At 42.7% G+C, this 21,258-nt stretch overlaps 3 protein-coding genes across 3 annotated transcripts; 2 read left to right on the top strand and 1 right to left on the bottom strand.

Moving 5' to 3' along the window:
- The first annotated feature begins 242 nt into the window (after nt 1-242).
- Nucleotides 243-3,267, top strand: LOC128302041 (nucleolar transcription factor 1-like). The gene is made up of 6 exons (XM_053038756.1): nt 243-592; nt 658-1,052; nt 1,131-1,252; nt 1,313-2,164; nt 2,240-2,362; nt 2,437-3,267. The coding sequence occupies exons 1-6, from the start codon at nt 517-519 to the stop codon at nt 2,843-2,845; spliced, it is 1,977 nt and encodes a 658-aa protein (XP_052894716.1). The 5' UTR covers nt 243-516; the 3' UTR covers nt 2,846-3,267.
- Nucleotides 3,268-3,392: 125 nt separating this feature from the next.
- LOC128303852 (ATPase inhibitor mai-2, mitochondrial-like) lies at nt 3,393-4,348 on the top strand. Its single transcript, XM_053040929.1, has 3 exons — nt 3,393-3,538; nt 3,789-3,924; nt 4,005-4,348. The coding sequence occupies exons 1-3, from the start codon at nt 3,489-3,491 to the stop codon at nt 4,134-4,136; spliced, it is 318 nt and encodes a 105-aa protein (XP_052896889.1). The 5' UTR covers nt 3,393-3,488; the 3' UTR covers nt 4,137-4,348.
- An 11,591-nt stretch (nt 4,349-15,939) lies between these two features.
- On the bottom strand, nt 15,940-16,320 carry LOC128304520 (vitelline membrane protein Vm26Ab-like). The gene has a single exon (XM_053041713.1). The coding sequence runs from the start codon at nt 16,318-16,320 to the stop codon at nt 15,940-15,942; it is 381 nt and encodes a 126-aa protein (XP_052897673.1).
- Nucleotides 16,321-21,258: the final 4,938 nt, after the last annotated feature.

The following is a 21,258-nucleotide window of genomic DNA, read 5'->3' as shown; positions in this document are numbered from 1 at the left end:
GGAGAGAAAATTTGAAGAATTTTATAAAACATTCAACAAAGGGAGTTCAAGATGCATTAATACTTTTCGAAAAGTAAACAACCACATTTATAACTTGGTTCCACCTTTCTTATTTGTAAATTTATTACCAAAACAAATATCCCCTATATTTGGCCAAAATTACATCGTCTAGCCGAGGCTTACGCCCTCACTTTAGTGATCGTTTTTACTGTCAAACGTAAATGCGACCTCATGTCACTCAATTGCACAGAAAATAAACCTCGCTGTTCCATTCAATACAATTTAACTGATAAAGCGGCTAAATCGCATTGTTTAAGATAGTTTGTTAAATTGGTGTTTTGCTTGTGACTGTACGACTTAATTACTTATTGTGCTTGTATTACTCTGTTAAGTGTTGTTGGTGGTGTGCCGAAATTTAGCAAAAGAAGGCTAGCTACATTTGGAGGGAACAGCATTTTGTCACCATAACCTTAATTTTCGTCGGAAGCGTCGTAGACGCCCAAAAAACCAGATACGATGAGAAAACGGTCTCTTTCGGTCGCTTGCGAACGTCCTGCAAAGTTTGAGCAGATATCGAACAATTTCGAAGGAGGTAAAGCATCGTATTCTGCCGCGCAATTTAGCACTTTCTAACTAATCGAAACAATTTGTTTACAGTTCCATCCGAGCACGAGCAGCAAAGTGAAACGGAAGAAGAAAGCGATGAGGAGGTACAAAACGATTCCGATTGGACGGCATCCGAGTACCAAACGCTGTTGGATAGGATGCGGGGGGTCCTGCCGCAAAAGGACACTAAGAAATTCCAAACCACACTGAACAAAATTGATTGGAAACAAGTGGCGTTTGATGGCCGCACCGCAGACGAGGTAAAGACGGTCGCAGAAAGCTTAATACGTAAAATTCGAAAATATCGCACCTTAAGCGAGGTGGTCAATGATATACCATTGGTCACAAAGAAACCCACCTCAATCAAAAAACCTATGTCAGCATACAACTTCTACGTGAAGGAAAAATATCAACAAGTGAAAGAGAAACATGCTGATTTACAAAGCGTAAATATCATTACTACCTTACCAGACACTTGCAAAAGGTTCACTAATCCCATTTTTACTGTTATGGATTGATTTCAGAGAGAAATTTTTAAACTGATTTACCAACAATTCAGCGCTTTGTCAGAGAAAAAGAAGAAAAAGTACGAAGCAATGTCCACAGATGCAAAGGAACTGTATAAGCAGCAGTTGGAGGAATACTAGTTAGTATACGACTTACAGCCAAATTAGGTTTATCGCTAAATTTGTTCTTTTCCTTTTAGCCGAGATTTTCCGGAAGCCTTGAAAAAAACGAAAACAGCTAAAAAAAGTTCAACAAAAGCAAAGTCGATTACGCCTTTCGGTCTGTTCTGCCAAGATATGAGAATTCAAAATTTAAGTACAGCAGAAATGCGCGCTGGGTGGAACCAGCTAGAAGTAAAACAAAAATTGAAATACGTCCAGCAGGCCTTTAAGACCCAAACAAATAAGACAGCATTACCGCTAAGGCTAACCAAAGAGGAGCAGTCCATGATTGAGCATGCAAAGGGCAAGCCTGAATCGATCCCACGATCAACGAGCGAATATTATTTGAAACATTTTGCCGAACATTCGAACAAGCTTTCGTTGATCGAATGGCGAAAACAAAAATTAGCCGAATTCAAAAATCTGCCAAAGGTGCGGAAATTGGAGCTGGAAATAGAGTACCGTCAGGCGAAGCAAGATTACGTTACAAAATATGAAAACTACATTACCAACATAACTGACGAAAAGGTTCAACAAGCAGAAATCGATCTGTTAAAATCGTTCATAGCGAAGAAAATGGATAAAGACGATAGGCAGCAATTGCCAGATGAAAGTCGTCATTTAAGCACAAAGATGCAATCATCACAGCTAGAGAATGAAATGTTGGATCTACCAATAGCCGAATCCACGATTTTATCGACTAAAACAAAAAAGGCCAAGACGTCTGCCCAGAAAAAAGATTCCCCCATTGCTGGCAGCTCGAAACCTTTCAAATCCATCTTAAAAAGTCCTGCTAAAAAAGATGCGCAACCAGCCGCACAGACATTCGTCGAACCAGCGGTACCTCAAAGAAAAAGGATGCATTCGTTGAACGAATATGACTCTGACAGGTGAGTGACGGTCGAGTATAACCGCTGGTGATGAAGTGGGCTTTAATGTAAAGACGTATATTGAACCGATTTCAGTACCTCCGAAAAGAAGAGCAAACGTTCAATAGTCCGCGTACCGATCGTCGCTATGGAATCTAAGGAAAATGGCAATATTTCTACTGCAGCGAATACAGTACAAGAACCTGTGCCTCCACCGGCGTAAGTGTTTGCAATGACAGCTGTGCAATAGTTGCATGTATTGTTTGACTAATGTATATTTACCTCTATTGCAGCAACGTAATTGATTATTACATGCAAAACCACTATCTTGGGAAGAAAAAAAACTGCGCTGAGTCGTTCAAAAACCTGTCAGCTAACCAAAAAGAAGAAATGAGAGAGAAAATGCGTTTGGCACAGAGAAAATATTTCAAAGAATTGCAGAAATTTCTTAAAACCGTACCGCCGAAAGATATAAAAACATATATCAAAAAGGTAAAACAAGCCCAGATTGATTTCGACATAGGAAACAGTTTGATAGATGATTCTGGTTTGCTTGCGGTGAGCATGAATAAGAAATCTCCTAAACAGGAACCTCAAACGACGAGCGACAGTGGCAGCAGCGAAGAGAACAGCGAAGACGAAAACAATAGGAACGGCCAAAACAGTGGAACATCTTCTGAACAAAGCAGCGACGAAGAATAAGATAGCGTAACTGTCGTTTTGCAGTAGTTGATAGTTTTCCTTTTTTCGCGGATTCGTTTGTCGTGAGTTATGATAGAGCCACTATTTTTCCATTTTCTGATATGTACGGATGTCTTCGGAAACATTTTTTGCTACATAATTATACACACAAAAGTGCGTATAAAATATCGTATTTCTGAACGCCTGTTGTTAACGGAATGTTAGTTTGAAAATTGGACTACATTAAAAATTGATTACCTCATAATAAGTATAGTTATGTTTTATTTTCTTAAATATTGCTCAACATCGCTTCCAGTTTCTACGGGATATAGTAGCTAGGTCTCCCGGCTGTAAGAGCGGCTCATAGGAGTTGTGTGAATTATATAGAGTGAAAATGAAGTTGCAATCGGTACAGCTTTTATATAAATAAAGTAATTAGTGTACATCAATTAATGTTTGGCTATTTTGAAGATACGCTTTGAAATATTCATCCGAGCGGTGGTGATATAAATTGCATCTACCTGTTGCAGTGCACTTCAGCAAGCATCTGTCAAAAACGTCAAAGTCATCATTGCGTGCGTATTCCTCCATTGTGCTGTTGTATCGGAACGGCGTTAGAAGGTCATTTCGTTGTTTAAAAGACTGCCCAAAAGTGTACCGCAAAATGCAATCCCTTCGCAAAACTACTGTATGGATGATTCCCAGTGGAATGAGGTAACTACTATTTGTGCTCCGCTCCGTTATTTGGACAGCGCTTAAGGGCTACTTTGTTTCTATCGTGAGAAAAAATGAAAGTGATCATTTCTGTGGGTCTGAAACCTAACGCTCTGGTTGCCCTGGCCCTGTGATCCAAAGCGCTTATCGGCTTTCAACTTCCAACAGTACTGAGGCGGCTTATCACGTTGGAGTGAATGTCGATAAAGCTGTTCGATTTTTTCAAATGCATTACGTTATTCCCTTCCAGAATCGCTCGCATGAGCGCCGGTGAGATGGGTAGCGGCGCCGGTAAGGGTGGCGGTGGTGGCGGATCGATCCGTGATGCCGGAGGTTCTTTCGGTAAAATGGAGGTCGCTCATGAGGAAGAATATTTCTACAAACAGGTATAACAATATAGCATCTGAATGTGAATTGCGTGATGGATCGATTATTAACTTTCAACGTTCATGTGTTGCTTTTTCAGCGCCAGGAACAACTCGCGAAGCTTAAAAAGCAAGCCATTAATCAGGAAGATTTCCATTCGGAATCAATCAAACATCATGAGGAAGCCATCGCCCGCCATAAGAATGCTATTGAGCAGCTGAAGAAAAAGTAAAACGCGCGTGCCTTTAGCGATCGTTCGATCGAGAGCATCTGTTACATGTGCATCACGAATCCAGGCGCGGGTACTTAATGGTGTTATGTGCATTTGCGTGATTGATGAGGGTTTGTAATGTTAAAGTATTATCCCCGTGTCCGTTGTTTCTGATGGTGGTGGGTTGAAGTGTTTTCGGGCATGTTAGAATAAATTAGAGATTTCAATTCATACGCTAACCTTGTTGGTCGGTCCTAAACGAGATACAGTTGCATCGTTTTCTGCAACATTGCACTGCAAAAATGTATCGTGAAAGAAAACTCAAAAACAGGGCTCAAAAGCTATTTTTGTCCGTTTCTTGCTATCATGCTGAATTATTGAAATTGTCAATCAACAGAGTCTACGTTGTATTGAGATTAACAGCTGCTTGTTTTAGTGCGGAGACATGCAACAAAAAAAAGATGCATATGTCTAACGACATTTGTGTACACACACGCGAGAGTTCTATAAATAGTAAACATTATTACAATCTAATTGCTTCGTTAAACTTACGATTCGATTTACTCGTGAAAATTACAATTTTCTAACATCTGCCTTAGTTGCGCGCTGAATGCTAATCTTTTCTATTAATCGAACGTATTATTTGCATAGAAAAACAAATGAGATTAAAATTGAAAAAACGGCATAAAACAAATTGTTGTTCACGTACCGCGAAAAGTTCTCCCTGGCACAATACCCAACACATTGACGATAGTTTAGGCAGATTACACCTTCTAGCACCACCGTGCGCATTAATTATCATGTATTTCACAGCCAGATCACGCAAAAAACTACCGAAGTTCACGGTTGAATTAATTACTGCCAAAAAATACGACAACTTCCGCCCCCATGGGAGTTTCTAACGACGAGCCCCGTACGAAGAACATCGGTGAATTCGATACATTCGCTCTGCCCGTCATTATGATGAGGTAATTGTCCCATTTCTAAATGACCGAATGTCATGGAATAAATTAAAGCCCTAGCAAAATAACCCTCCCGCTGTTTTTAAGTCCCACCTGCAACGTTCAGCTGTTATCCAACATCCAACATGTTTCAGCGAATTGTTTGAAATGTTTGATAATGGTTTTGCTTTAAATTGGATTTCCTATATGGTATAACTCTACCATTTCTTCATTAGCATGACTGTCGCTTTGCCGTATGCGATGTTAAAGTACGATGGGGATATTATTTGCTTCCTCCATAAGACCTCGAAACCATTTTATGATATGCATTTACGCAGCAATCTTCTTATTGGAACGCGTTTCCATCCATTGAAATGCACCCTCCGTACCAAACGCATCTAAAAACATGGAAGAAAAAATAATACATAATGCCAGGAAAAACCTCCTTTCTCAGTGGGACAAAGTACGGACACCGTCTTCAGCACAAGGACACAATAGGAGGGAAAAGGTTGCCTTTCTGTTAGATGGACTCGCATGCTGTCCTTAGAACTACTTTTCCCGTTCTTATCCTTCGACAGCGGCATTTGAGCATGTGGGGAAATTATGTCAAGTATGTGATGGTATTTAAATAATGCCAGCTTACTATGGCCGGGGGGTATTATCTTGGTGTCCATCCATACTTTGCCAACCAGCAGTTGGAATATTCCGATCGATGCTTTCGTGCGGATGCGGAGTAGGTTAACACGTTCGCAGGAAACAGGAAACAGTTTGTGCACGATCGTCTCTGCTTTCAGATGTGCAAAACTTTCACACACGGTCCTAGGATTATTGCAATAAACCAAATGGCTTAATCATTCGCCTCTCAGATGCCCTAATGGAGTGCTTATTATTTAGCTATTCCGAGCTGGCCTGCTTATTGAATAGCTCGATGCTGATTAATCCTAAATCTCTGCCACACCAGCACACTTAGGGATAAATCGTATCCACGAAATGGCCCGTTTTCATCAACTTTGTCGATGTAATACAAATTAAGTAATCGACCAACCGAGTATCACGTTATGCGCTTCTACGCGAGGGTTCGACCCTCACTTTTTTTTCCTGAAGGTTCAGATACGTCCATTGCATGCACGCAGCCTACGTGCCCTTGTTATTGCACAAACACACACGGTTTTCAGCTCATAAGGGTGATTATTTGTTCCTCGGTTGCTCATAATTTTATTCCTTTCGCTCACACGCTTTGCAATAACGCTTGATGGAAATACGAGAAAAATCCTCCTCGTTTTTTTTTTGCTGTATGCACCTTCTGTTGGTATATCCCGTTGCCGGTACTCGACGACACTCTCGGCACGTGCAAGAGTTCATTCAACAATGTACAAATAGAGCCATCAGCTTTATTGGTGACTAAACGTGACCGGGAATTCATGGCTGCGTGATGTAGTCGAGGTCTTCGGAACCCAAATTTGCTTGTCCGCTTGTACACACAGCCATTCGGAGTCGGATTACTTTCTATGGTACAATCAATTGATTAACGGAAGGACGATTGGAATGGATGGGTAAATAACTGCAATTATGGCTACAGTTCCTTCCTTCCGTCGACGTTCACTTGGCCACTTGGCGAAAAAAATGGAAATTAAATCGCTTACTTGCGCTTTTTAACGGAATGTTAAAATATTAACCACCATTCATTCAACGATGCCTTCCCATCACGTTATCTAACGTCCCCATACTTCCTGCCTAATGCAACACGTCATTGCATGTCTGTCTGGCCATCGTTTTGGTCTGCCCCGTAATTTAATAACGTGGTGTGTAAAAAATGGCCCAAAACTCGAATATGATTAAATTGACGGATGGCACCTCCCTTGGAAATGTAAATTTCCCAGACAAGAGCATAAAATGTCCCCGTGCAGCCCCGGGTAGGGCGCACCCGTTCGGTAGGGCGGGTGCAATAAACACACACACACACACATGCTCTCTCCTTCGGAATTACGTCATAATTGTCCTAAATGTGATGTGGTGACCCTTATTATGTTTGCCTACGCACAAACACGAAGGATGCCTCCGTCGGTGGTCTTTTTTACACTGTCGTTTTTTTTTCTTCTAGTTCTGTGATTTAAGACTGATACGCGCCTTATCGTTATCGGTTCGTTTGTTTCGTTTTTCTTTCTGTTGCTTTCCTAATTTTCCACCGTGATAATTCTGTATTGCTGGATTGTATTATTTTCTGTGTATCTTTTCTTTCTTCCTCAATGTGATAAGAAGCTCCTCTAACTGCTCTAACATTTTCTCAGCGTCTACCTGCACTTTGGATCCATTGGACCTGCAGGTTGGATGAATGTCTGTCTCGTAACACGCTTTTCCAAGCATCCCATAAAGAGACACACACAAAAAACGGGCGTGGAAAAACCACTATATGGTGAGTAAATCTGACACTATTTCGACGCGTGACCTAATTCGGTGGAACACGAGACGGGACAAATGATAGAAAATAAAAGGACATTTCCTACAGCTAGTGCCCCCAACGGAACGGCGCTGGAAAAGCGTGATGTAGGAATGTTTTCCCGCAGCTGGGAGAGATTTTTTTTTCCGCTACCCATCCCTACAGGTTTGTGCGGTCACACATTCGCACGAGACCATCAATTTGACACACGGGGACGAAACACGAAACATCCGTGTGCAAAGTTTCGACCGCATTGTTTGCGTTTTATTATCCTTCCCTTTGTATTCGGACAAACCCGTCCTAATCAAATCGACGAACCCTTGCCCGGGATGATTGATCGGTTTTATGGGGGAGCCCCGTAAAATAAACCCCGTTTTTCCCAGTAATTCGATCTCGATTGTAATTTAATCGTAAATTTATTACAAACGACAGGGAATTGCTCAGGTTTCGCGCCTCCTGTGCCAATTGTCTGCCGTTGCGGGGTGGCACTTTTAACAAACCAAAGAACCACTCCACCCGCTCCGGCGCAGAATAATAGGCAAGCATTTATTAAAAAGCCACCCTCCCCGGGCTTTCGTATATATCGCACCATAGGCTAGCCATTGGTGTTGGGTTTAATTTTATTATGTCTTCTTTTTTCCCGCAATTAAGTCCACGCCTTCGAGAACCCTAACGGACCCGAGTCCCAAAAGGATAAGCGAGCTATTTCTTCCCTAACCACGTGCGATCGTACCGGTACTGAGGAACTTGCTCGTCTCAGCGGCTAGACTGGCTGATGAATGGCTAAATCGGGACGCACGCTCGACCAGGTCGGGTTCGTTGACCGCTTTCGTGTGCCGGCAGTCCGTCCTGGCAGTCGCAAGGATCTGGATTACCACGGGGTCGTAGCAGTGCGATACATTATAAGAACTGGTCGCCCATTTAAGCGGTGTTTGCCGCCCATTGCCTCATGCGATTTTGTACGTCTGGCCGGTGGAGCTTGTGCCCGGTTTCCGTACCCGATGTGAACACCGGATGTGACCGGTTGAACGCGGACGGGAAGGCCCTGGCTCAGGACATCATCTTGAGCGGGAAGTGGCAATTCATGGTAAGGAAAATGGCATCGAGGTGCCAAGGGATGACCGCGAACTACATTGACACTGCCGTCGATGATGGATGATGCACCAGCGGACGTAATTTCTGTGCAGTTCCTTTCTGACGGCAGTTCTTAGACCCATAGTGTGCGCTTTTCCTAATGCATTCAACGAGGTCTACTCACTACAATAGGGATAGTGGGATATTTCGTAGAGAATAAAGGTTATTAGGGACCACAAGTCGTGGAAGAGCGAAGGTTTCAATGAGGATTATTTACATTCTACACCACTAACGATCGGTTGAGATAAAAAAAAAGTTCAGTGAAATTTTATAATCTACACTATACATTCTCTATTTGCTTTTTTAGCTTTTAAAACTCGCCCATTGTGGTGGCTCGCGCCCGTACCAAACCACGGTACATAAGCAGGTCTTATGTATTATTTTGTCGTTCGTGTTAATAATAAGCAACGTTTCACATTGGTTGGTTTGACACCACTTATAGTTTGACACACCTCTGTGTGGTACGAGTTAGGTTTGGCAACACTGTATATAACTATATAATGCGCTGCGCTATTTGAACTTGTAGTAGTATTTGGACAACAGTAGAAATAAACGTTTGTGAACTTAAAACCATTCGTGTTCTTTCGTGTCCGTTTTAACAGGTTATGGGCCCAGTATCCCATGTGATCTAACAGTAGCAGTTAATCTGCTGAAATAAAGTGTCTTTATTCGTTAGATGTGTTCCTGTTGTACTGCTGACATTAGTGTTGTTTCCGTGATCGTGAAACGTTAAAAAATGGCTTCTGATAGTTTGAAGGTGGTATTCACCAAGCTGAATGCCACAAACTATGCAGCGTGGAAATTTCGAATTATGACGCTGCTGGAAAAAGAAGAAGCTTGGGAAGCAATCGAAGACGATTATCCAGTGCAAGGGAGTGAACAATTCGAGGCTTGGAAGAAGAAAGATCGTAAGGCGAGAAATACCATCGCCATGCTTGTCGAAGATAATCAGCTACGGTTGATTAAAAAGGCTGAGACCGCAAAAGAGATGTGGGAAAATCTCCGGGTCTACCATGAAAAAGCAACAATTAGTAATCAGGCGATGTTACTACATCTCCTGTGTTCGACAATGCTCGATGAAGATGGTGATCTAGAACAACACATCGAAAGTATGGAGGATCTTTATGAGAGACTAGACAATTCCGGAGTTGAATTGAGCGAAATCCTTCGAATGATTATGCTGTTACGTTCGTTGCCACCTTCGTACAGCAGCTTCGCTACTTCTCTTGAAAATCGGCCATACGAAAGCCTCAATATGGATGTCGTGCTAAGTAGCTTGCGGGATGAACATTTGAAGCGTAAAAATCAACTTCAAATTCACAGCAAAGAAGAAAAAGCTTTAAAAGCAGAGGAAAAGCAACCGGGTGGGCAGAAGATGAAGTGTTTCTTTTGTCACCAAATGGGTCATTTTCGCAGAAATTGTCGGAAGTTTCTTGAATCGAAAAAGAAGGGCAAAGCAGGACAAAAGGCTGTTGCCAATTTTTCGTCAGTTAAGTGCGAAAAAGGATGGGTTGTTGATAGTGGTGCCAGTAGGCATATGTGCGGTAATCCCAAGCTGATACAAGGTGTTGTGAAACATCAGACGAACAATGAAGTTTCTATAACTTTGGCAGATGGAAACGTAATAAAATCTGCTGGAATTGGAAATGGAGTGATCCACGGTATCGATGACAATGGAAAAACTGGTGAAATTGTGGTTAAAGACATTTTATATGTTCCCAGTTTGAAAAGCAATCTATTGTCAGTGTCTCGTTTGTGTGCTGATGGCTACGATGTAATGTTCAAAAAGGGGCTTTGCAACATTATCAAAAATGATCGGGTTGTGATACAAGGCTTTTTGAACGGCAGCACATACGTGCAAAACATGGAGTCTGCGTATGTAGTGCGAACGGGACAACATAGTGATCACTGTTGCCACTTGTGGCATGAGCGCTTTGGACATAGGGAGTTTTCCGCGATCAAGTTACTATTTGAAAATAATCTAGTGATTGGTGCAAAAGTACATTCGTGTGCAGAAAACTTAACGTGCGAAACGTGTTTGGAAGGGAAAATGTCTCGTACAAAGTTCCCCAAGGCTTCAGAGCGCCAAACAAAAGAAACGTTAGAACTAGTACACAGTGATGTTTGTGGTCCAATGCCGGTTGTAACGCCGAGCGGAAATAGATATTTCGTTACCCTGATAGATGATTTTAGCAGATATACAATAGTTTATCTGGTTAAAACGAAGGCCGAAGTTCCAGACAAGATCGTCGATTTTGTTAATCTTATGCGTAACCAGTTTGGAAAAATCCCGAAAATAATACGGTCAGATGGAGGTGGCGAGTATTGTAACGGTAAATTAAGAGACTTTTATCGAAAACAAGGTATCTCAATGCAAACAACCACTCCATATACGCCGCAACAAAACGGTGTCGCGGAAAGGAAAAATCGGTACTTGGAAGAAATGGTAACGGCAATGTTATTGGGTGCGAAATTGGACACAAAATACTGGGGTGAAGCAGTTCTTTGTGCTAACTATTTGCAGAATAGATTATTTTCGAGTGCGGTGAAAAGCACACCCTATGAAAAGTGGTTCGGTAGAAAACCGAAGGTTGATCATCTTCGTGTGTTTGGTTGTGGTGCCTGGGTGCACGTTCCAAAAACAAAAAGAGACAAGTTTGCTAGCAAAGCCCAAAAGTTGACATTCGTCGGATATTCCGATCAACAAAAGGGGTACCGTTTTGTGGACTTAGCAAACGAGCGAATCACAATAAGCCGTGATGTGAAGTTTTTGGAAAAGGACATACAAAACAACCGACCAGTTTGTGACAGTGAGTGTCAAACGCCCAATACTGTAGTTGTTGACGAGCGAGTTACTGAGAAGGAAAATGCAGACGAGTATGCCGTGTCCAACAATGAAGATCTTTCAATACGTTCTGAAGATCTATTGTCCCTTGAGTCGAATACCGTTTTCTCGGGACAAAAGGAAGACGACGGCAGTGAAGGCGAAGCATTGTTACCAGTACGTCGCAATCGGGGTAAACAGCCTGGATATTTGAACGACTACTTCGTTGGTATGGCGAAAATAATCGAGGACGAACCAACATCGTGGCGCGTGGCGATGGACTTGACAGAGGCCAGTTCGTGGAAAGCTGCAATGGATGACGAGCTCAAATCACATCAAAAGAATGGTACGTGGGATTTGGAGGAACTGCCAATAGGTAAGAAAGTCATCGGAAGCCGCTGGGTTTTTAAAAAGAAAAGAAACGAAAAAGGGGAAGTAATTCGTTTCAAAGCGCGCATGATTATGATGAAACGTTTGCTCCTGTGACACGGTACAATACGGTACGTACGCTGTTAGCAATTGCAGGAAGAGACAGATTGTTTTCAAAACATCTAGATGTAGCTACAGCATATCTTCATGGTAATGTTGAAGAAGAAATATATATGCGTCAACCTCCGGGTTATGAAACAGTCGGCCAAGAAGGAAAAGTTTGCCGTTTGAGGAGGAGCATATATGGATTGAAACAGTCAGCAAGATGCTGGAATAAGACTTTATGCAATGTAATCGAGAAGTTAGGTTTTGTTGCGAGCGATGCAGACCCTTGTTTATTCACACGCGTATTTAAGAATATGTTAACATATTTGGTAGTGTATGTAGATGATTTGTTAGTTGTTTGTAAAGACGAGAATGAAATAACAAATGTTTATAAACAATTGAAGAATCATTTTGATATAAATATGTTAGGTGAAGTTAAAAATTTTCTAGGACTGCAGGTCTCAAGAAATAAGGAAGGTGTCTTCTGTCTTAGCGCTCAGAATCATATTAACGGATTAATTGTGAAACTCGGATTACAAAATGCAAAAGAGGCAAAGACTCCAATGGATCAGGGTTTCTTACGCGATGAAAAACCAAGTGCGATCTTGGAGGATGGTACACAATATAGAAGTATTGTAGGAAGTCTACTGTACATTGCGAATTGTGCTAGACCTGATATTGCTGCATGTGTTGGGATACTAGGTAGAAAATTTTGTAAACCAACTGAAAAAGACTATGTAGCGGCAAAACGTGTGGTAAGGTATTTAAAGGGAACGAAAAATTGGATGATACATCTCGGAGGAAAGACACATCAAGGTCTTGAAGCGTTTTGCGATGCAGATTGGGCAGGAGATGTTAGTAATCGGAAATCCACCACAGGGTTCATGATTCGTTACGCAGGAGGAGTTATATCCTGGGTCAGTAGACGGCAGAATTGCATTAGCTTATCATCCATGGAGGCTGAATACTGTGCTCACACTGAAGCCTGTCAAGAAATAGCATGGCAAAGGCGGCTCCTAAAGGATATGCGAGAAAATACGAGTGGACCAATAATAATATTCGAAGATAACCAATCATGTATTAGCTTTGCAGGATCAGGAAAGGCAACTAGAAGATCGAAACATATTGAAACGAAACAGTGCTATGTAAGAGATATGATAGATAAGAAAGTTGTGACCCTGCGGTATTGTCCCACTGAAGATATGACAGCTGACATATTTACAAAACCTTTAGGAGCGGTGAAACATTATAAGTTTTGCAAGGAACTCAATCTAATGATGAATGTGTAAACGTTGAGGAGGAGTGTTAATAATAAGCAACGTTTCACATTGGTTGGTTTGACACCACTTATAGTTTGACACACCTCTGTGTGGTACGAGTTAGGTTTGGCAACACTGTATATAACTATATAATGCGCTGCGCTATTTGAACTTGTAGTAGTATTTGGACAACAGTAGAAATAAACGTTTGTGAACTTAAAACCATTCGTGTTCTTTCGTGTCCGTTTTAACAGTTCGCACCATAGACAATCGCTTTCCCCGGATGGGGAGTTCTTTTTTTGTTGTTTGTTGGTTTCTCGCCACTTACCACGAGTCCCGTCCCATCTTACACTAGCCTTTTAATCTCATTCCACCGGCAATAACGCGGTGCAATTATAAACTGGTGGGCAACGCCGGCACATGCTCCATGCTCCGATGTGCTCCCGACGGCAAGAGTCCTGTAGCAGCTCGTCCACGTGCTGTTCGCTGCTAAATGCACTCCATCAAAAGAGTAGATTCCATTCCGAGCGGAGGAAGGACATCCGCGCGCGCGTTCACAATTGTGCCACAGCACGGTTCTTCTTCAGATCGCCTGCTCCGACAGTGATGCCCGATACCATCATTCCATTTGCACCGTCATTTTCAGTCCCCCTTTTTTTGTTGTTTTTTCCCATTTCCCAACGTTCTCTTCTTGAGTTGTTTTGTCCATCCACCACAGTTGGATTGGAAATTGTTGGCATATTGGTTTTCGTGCCGAGGTCATTTAGATTCGCGCCGCGTACCTGGCCGGCATTGTTTGTGCGCACCTGCGGATAAAATGATGTCCGCTTGGATGTGATATCCTGTCACGGGTTTTTTGCGACCACATCCCGGTCCGGTCCATTGTTTATGAAGCTCACTGCTAACATATTACCATCAATCCCGGGCGAGGAAGTTCACTTAACCGTCCCATCGCTTTCTAGTCCACATCAATATCCAATTTTTTCCGCCGTGGCCGCCACAAAAGGATAACGGGAGACGGTTCTCGTTCACCAGGACAATACTAATGTCGCACACTTCCTTTCAAACACCTTGCGCAACACGATTGAGGATGCTGTTGGGTGGCCTTTTGCCGCAAGAAAGAGCAAGCAACAGCAGACCTCCACAAGTGCGCCCGTGTCCGTACAGTGGGATAAAAGGATGATAATATCCGGTGGCAAGTTCTAACCGCACGGAACGTACCGTGCATAATTATATGGGGGTATGAATATTAAATATGAGAATTGTTGGCATTTCTCGAAGTATTCTTCTCGGCGCTTTGCTGTGAGGCACGCGTCGATGGAAATGCCAATTCGTACACTTGTGGTACAAAGCGCACAGGAATTTCGCCACTAGAAATACCCACCGGAGCTGGGCTTGCGTGCTAAGAAAAGGGATAAGAAAATATCACCAAAGTGAGCCCCATCATCGAACCGTTGGTGCTTCCACTTTAAACAATCGGCTAACCCAAAGAGATGATTTGGAGCAGAAGGATGGTATGAAAATATCGAAATAACTGCACCGGAGGAATTCCGATCGGTGTACGCTATTCGAATGATGGATGACAGGATGACCGACCTTTTATGTGGTTTTACCTCGTATATGCCATTTGCATAATCTTCCTGCGCAATGTCTTTCGCAGGACAAAGTGTCTCTGCATCGTTATGAAGGTAATCGTTAGCTCAGTTTATTACTTTACCGATTTAGCACAGTTAGTGGAGTTATCGATTGGTTTGACTGTCTTACTGGGAGTGCTCTCATCGTGAAGCTGTGCTTGCTTGGATACGTTGGTAATTCGATACGTTATGACATCTTTAGTATAACTGTATATTTACTGATTACCTCATCTATACAGAGCATCACTTGAAGGTCATTTCGGATGTTGTATACATGATTATTTATTGCACATTCAATGGAGTGAGTCCACTACATTCGGACCTATACACCGGATCAACTGCCATCTGTTAAGAACCGGATCGTAATAATAGGGGTGTATTTAACATCAGCAGAATTATGCTGTAAACTTTTGTTGTCTAGTTCGAACAAAACTATTTGTTCTTCAATTTAAAGGTTCTCCGATACTCCGATTTGAACAATAAAGTAGAACGTTCCTTCAAAACTATTAGGACAAACCCTCCATTAAAGTGGCTGTTTATAGTTCTCCTGCGGGAAAGTAGGGTTATGCTAGAGAAGACCCAAGATAGAAACCTTCCCTAAAAGGAAAAAGGGAATATATTTTCTTACCGTGACACAAACAGAACTCTACAGCTTACCACTCTGAGCAATTTGATGACCATTCTATTGCATCATAAAGTGTGAGTATGTGTTTCTTCCTATCGTCCAATTGTTACTCCAAGATACTTCAAGAGGCTTTACTACTTCCGGTTGCAATTCCATCGAATACGCTTGCTTCCGGAATACGCTTTTGGAACGAATGACGAAGAACAAACGTAAATCTTGTCGCTTTTTCCTTCCTCGATGGGCTGGACACTACTTCAAAGCATTATTGAATGTCACTAGGACAACACAGGTCAATGGAAAAAAACGATTCTGGAAGGCCAAGCTATGCACATCAAAGACGACGGTTGGATGACGTATTTTCTTTCCAATTCAACAGAAAAAGAAATTTTCTCCTGGTTGGGGAGAATTGCGCCTTGGTTGATATGCTTAATGGTTCGATGGTAATTATTTACAACAAACGATCGGGTTTTGCGTTATGGCGTGTAGTCCTGTTGCCTTACAGCACATACGGGTAGTACGAGGCGTAGTTCGCAGCGGTGTACGCAGCCGCGAAGGGAGCACTGTACGCAGCGGCCACTGGTGCCGTAGTGTAGGCGGCAGCAACTGGTGAGCTGTAGGCGGTGTAAGCGGCGGCCACTGGTGCGGTATAGGCAGCGGCAACTGGAGCGGTATAGGCAGCGGCCACTGGAGCAGTATAAGCGGCCGAGACCACAGTCGGTGCGGTGTATGCAGCGGCCACTCCGTTGTAGTTTCTGGCAAAGACCTGCGAGCTTTGGGCAGTCACGACACCCGGCGCAGCAACGACAGCTGCCGTCAGGGGCTTACCGGCGGCGCAAGCAACGGCGATGGCCACGAAGATGATCACTTTGGCGAACATATTGAGATGGTTTTGTTTGGTAAGTTTGGTAAAGAAACTTAATGCTGATCGTTTGCTGGATGTGTGAACTGTGTCGTTTGTTGGCGACGGTAGCCACATTTATACTCGATTAATTGAAGCTGACGGTGTAAAATAAAGCACCCGCAGACAAGAAATATTGTACCCAGCCCAGTGGTGAGGGAATCGAACGTATGTATCGCGGTCATCGAACGTCATTGAAGGTCCTCCCCTTGGGTACTATCGGTGCGTAGTGTGTTTAATTAAGCATTCCAACCTGATCACGTCGCGTCAACACTGTGGTCGCTGTTGGACGTGCTGCGATGGCGGCCAGACCACAGCACGCCAAGAGGACATTGAGCCATCACTTGGCCGGCGTGTAACCGTGATGTTCTTCTTGTCGTGACGCATTCGATGCCGGTATTACACAATGTGTGGGGGAGTCTGGGGTCGGTAATATTGGTCGAGGAATTGGGTAATGTCACTGTCATCCGTATAAACTAGGTCTTTCTGTAGTAAAATTATTTTACTGGCCTTTGAAGGTAAATCGGATCAGATCAGAGGGAACCAACTATCCTAATCTCATGTCCACAATTAGTCTTGTAGATTCCATGGGAGGTGTATAAAAGACTCGGTTAGTTTATTGATATTTGTACGTTCGTGCTTCATCGTTCAGTTTATAAGGATCTTGTATGTAAAGGATCCTTCCTAATTCTAGACATTCAACGAATGAAATAAGAATTCATCAGTTTTAGAAAAGGGTCAACCACTCAAGGGTGCTTAACCCAGGTTTAGACTTAGAAGATGTCTGATTCTTAAAGTAGACTTAAGTAGACTAGAGTAACATATAAATAACACGATGTCCTCCAAACATACTTAAGTTCCCAAGCATAATATTAGGATCGGTATATGGAATAGTTATGAAACCTGAAATTGAAATTAGTTTCCAGACTGATCTGAAATAAAATAAGATTTCCAAATAAATAAAAAAATTTAATACATCCCATCGTTGTAAAATGTGTCATTTTCACTACTACGTCTATATGCTCCGTTTTCCCCTATGCGAATTTAACCGGCATCGATTCAATACACACAACGATGAGCATCGTTTTGTGTTCTGTTGTGATCGCATTTTCTCTTCTACCCTCTCGCTCCATCCTTCTTTCCACGTGAAAGCAAACCAATGCCAAAACACGCTCACACACACATACATACCTCTTATTTTGCTGCTTTCATTACCTGCCGAGAGAATCGCCAGCTTGCTTGCTAGCAACCAAACGAGAGCGCACCAGTGCGAAAGAGAAAACACTACTAGGGCGAGAGAGTCCATTTCTTCAGCGGCGACAACGCGTCGACGGCGAACGTTAGCTTCACAGTACACGCATACAGCAGAATCGGAGCACAATAGTTTTATCAGTGATAGCGCACGGATGTCTGTTTTTGAACGTTGTTTTCCAGGATTCGCGCGCGAGGCCAGATCGAGCTGTTTTTTTTTCTAAATGGTTGAACATTGCTATCTAAGCCCCAGCAGTCTTACGAGTGCGTATTACGAGTGGCAAAGCGCACAGTAGCTAAAGTGACCGCGTAGAATATTTACGATATAAAACTCGTTTCCGAATTAGCGGAATGTATACTGGGTACTTCGATTGTGTGTAGTGTTGTTGATGTTTAAAACGATGTAATTTGTTCCCAACAAGTTTTCTAGTGTGCAGGATTGTTTTGTGGTAAAAATATTTCCGTAAAGTTGATGCAAATTTGAAAATCTTAAAACGCAACCGTCAAGATATAGGAGCAGTGTTTATCTAGTGAAAAAAGCCAACGAATCCGTTTTGTGGTCTCACTCCCATGGTGTGTGGAAACTTCGCGTTCCTGTGGTAAAGTTTAATTTAGTGTATTATATTTCGTAGAACGTGGAGTGCAAAGTGTTGATGAGTTTGTAACTAGTAGGATAAAATGTTGATGCTGAAACCCCGGTTCCCCTGCGAATCCTTGCTTTTTTGACAGTTGGAATAACAGGGAAAAAACAACGCCAAAGGAGAACAATCGGTGGAAGCGTTCCAGTGCTGCGCTGTGTGTGTGTGTGTTTTTTTGGATACCACGTACCGTTAAAGGCGTAGAATCCACTGTTCAAACGCTGTTGACATGATGTGTTGGAATATGGTACGGTGCCTGGTTACGGATATCCTTTCTAGACGCGTCTACGCGTCAGTATGAGTGGAGTATATTTTTGAATGAATGTAAAAGGAAAGTGTGGAACGTGGAGTGTTGCGCAGCAGCCAGGTTTGCGGTAATTTCATTGAGTGATTTAGCAGAACAGTTGGCGTAAAAAGAGGCATCTGTGCGCTGGTAAGTGCAGCGAGGTTGTTAACGCAAATTGGTTCAATATTCTTACACTGCCAAAGCCACTTTGTTAGAGTTTCTACATCAAATTCACTAGAACCAATTTACCTGAGCTGTTCTTTTTGGCAGTTGGGGCTACTTCGATTGGAACTTCGGAAAACACTTGCAGTTTTATTAAACATAAGAAGGAGTCTTCCTGTCACCCGCACCTAAAGAAATGATACGCGTAGTGATAATGCTTGAAATCTCTGCCTACGCCATCGGGTGGTATTGTCGTGATAAGCGCGTATTTCTCACCCTAGAAAATTGATACGGTGCTACTTTCGTCACGTTTTGCATTCGCTTGTGGTACCGGTTCGGGCAAAGGTCAATACCACCTGATTTTTGCTACCAAACCTACTTAACCGCGTTGTTAGCCTTATCATCTACTCGAAGGGTTCCCTTTCGTTTGTGTTTGCGAAATGAATGGGTGCGATAAGGGACCGGGAAGAAAGAGAACGACGCAATGTTTTAAGAATAGATGATAAGTCTTCACGCTTTTTGGATTGGTTTTGTTTTCGGCAGACGTCACTGACGTCATAAATTAATCGGCTGGTCGAGCCCATGGCACACTGGATATCCCTTCACTTATCACCTCACCTGTGGTTCTACACGCGTCCTTGTCTTGTCGGTGCTTTTGGTACTTCATTGTAAATGTTTTTTTTTGTTTTGTTTGTTTCTTGTTGCTTATCTTACCTCCTATCGGCAAGTTTTACCCATCTTACCAAGGGGGACGGCCCATTAACCGGGTGAATTGTTGCTGCCGAGTGCGAAGATCACTTAAATCCGTAAGCAAGACAGTACGATAACAGGTCGAGGCAAGTGCGAATTTCGCCTTGAGAAATGTCTGTTATGCTTTATGTGAGTCATTGTGGGTCAGTAAATCGTTTGATAATAATTTCTAAAATAAAATCTAAATCTAATATTATTCTGACAGAAATGTGGTGAGTCAAAACTGGTTCTTGTTTCTTGCAATAGTACATGAATAAACATCCCTAAAGTTTAAAATGCGCAATACAAAATAGAGGCAAAAAATCGGCTCTGTTTTGCACTTAATTAATTGTTCATCTCAATTTGCTTGAATAAACAGTCATGGCGTAAATGTATCGCTAACGTGGAAAATCTCGACAAAGTACGGAAATCACTGACGCACCTGCTGAGAGGCCAGATCTATCCAATTTCAATTATTACCTTTTAATTATGTTGAAAATTTAAGCCATCATTCGAACCGTTGCACGTTACAGTGTGCTGACGACATAAAATCAATGCTCCTCTTCCTGACCAATCCCAAGTTCAAGAGCCGAGAAATCATAAATTGATAGGAAAGTTACGACATTGATGAGGAGATGGTCTTGAAATTGAAGCGACTGCAAATGCCATTCAATCTTCACGTTCACTCCTTGTAACTGTGTGCGTTGGTTTGTGTGCTTTAAATTGCCTGAGTCGGTCCTTTTCGTTCCGTACCGAATAGTCGAAGAAGACATCACCGACTATCATCGGTCATCTTCCGCACTGTGCAAATAGCTTCGAACAAATTTAACAAACAACCAAATCTCCGCTTATCATTACAGGTCCCACCATTCCCAGCATCATCAACATCATCATCATCATCGTCCAACGATACGAACGACGATCCGCCGGGAGAAAGCACCCAATGTGAGGCGCCAGTTGGATGAATTATCTCTCCCACCAGCACGGTCAGCAAAGACGCTAAGACAAACACGGCAAGAACCGGACGCGCAACAGGCGGAAGAACTGTTGTCATTGAAAACTTCGAAGCAACTCTTCGGACCAGCTTGGAACTCGGAGGGTCAAGATCTGTCAGTTTGAATGGTTTTTAAATTGGACAGAATCGTACCGTCCAATGCGAAAGAAGCAAGAGGGCAAAGGAAACATTAGTCCCCCCAGCATCAACGTAGCACTAACCAAAAAGTCATCACCGCGATTTAATCGCATCTGCTCATTCGATATTTGTACGATGTTGCAAGTAATCGATTTGAGTTGCATTTGAAATCGAAGAATGAAGTCCTTCGTTCCTAGCCTTTCGTTCTATTTGTTTGAAAGGAGTTAGTGTTCGGAAAAAAACACGGAACAGCAAATACCAGTACGGTATCCTTTCTGTGTGAGTCAGATAAGGGTTGCAGGAAGGAGATATCACGCCGCGGGTGAGCAGCAATTCATACCAGTTCGGATGCATCGTAAAAGTATGACGTGTGCGACCATAATTGTTTGATGATTTCCCGTCCCGAAGCGAACATCCGGAATGAGACATTCTTACCACACCGATGTCATGGTGCTGCAGTACAACCATTATTCGCCTTGGCACTGTGCTGGAGGCTGGAAGTGAAACTTGAAGGAGCATCATCATCTTCCAGAACATATAAACATACCAAACTCGGTGTTAAATTATATAGACTACGTCGTGCCATCTTGAGCAAGCGGGAGAAGAGCACAAGACTCGAATAAACGATATCCCTGTCGAGAGAGTGGTATCAGTGGTGTTAGTACATGGTGGTGATGTGGTGGTCTTGAATCGGTCTCGACCCTCGCATGAACAATTCT

Source organism: Anopheles moucheti, chromosome 3, assembly GCF_943734755.1.
Source record: "Anopheles moucheti chromosome 3, idAnoMoucSN_F20_07, whole genome shotgun sequence".
Taxonomy (NCBI): Eukaryota; Metazoa; Arthropoda; class Insecta; order Diptera; family Culicidae; genus Anopheles; species Anopheles moucheti.
This window is presented reverse-complemented; position numbering and strand designations above follow the sequence as displayed.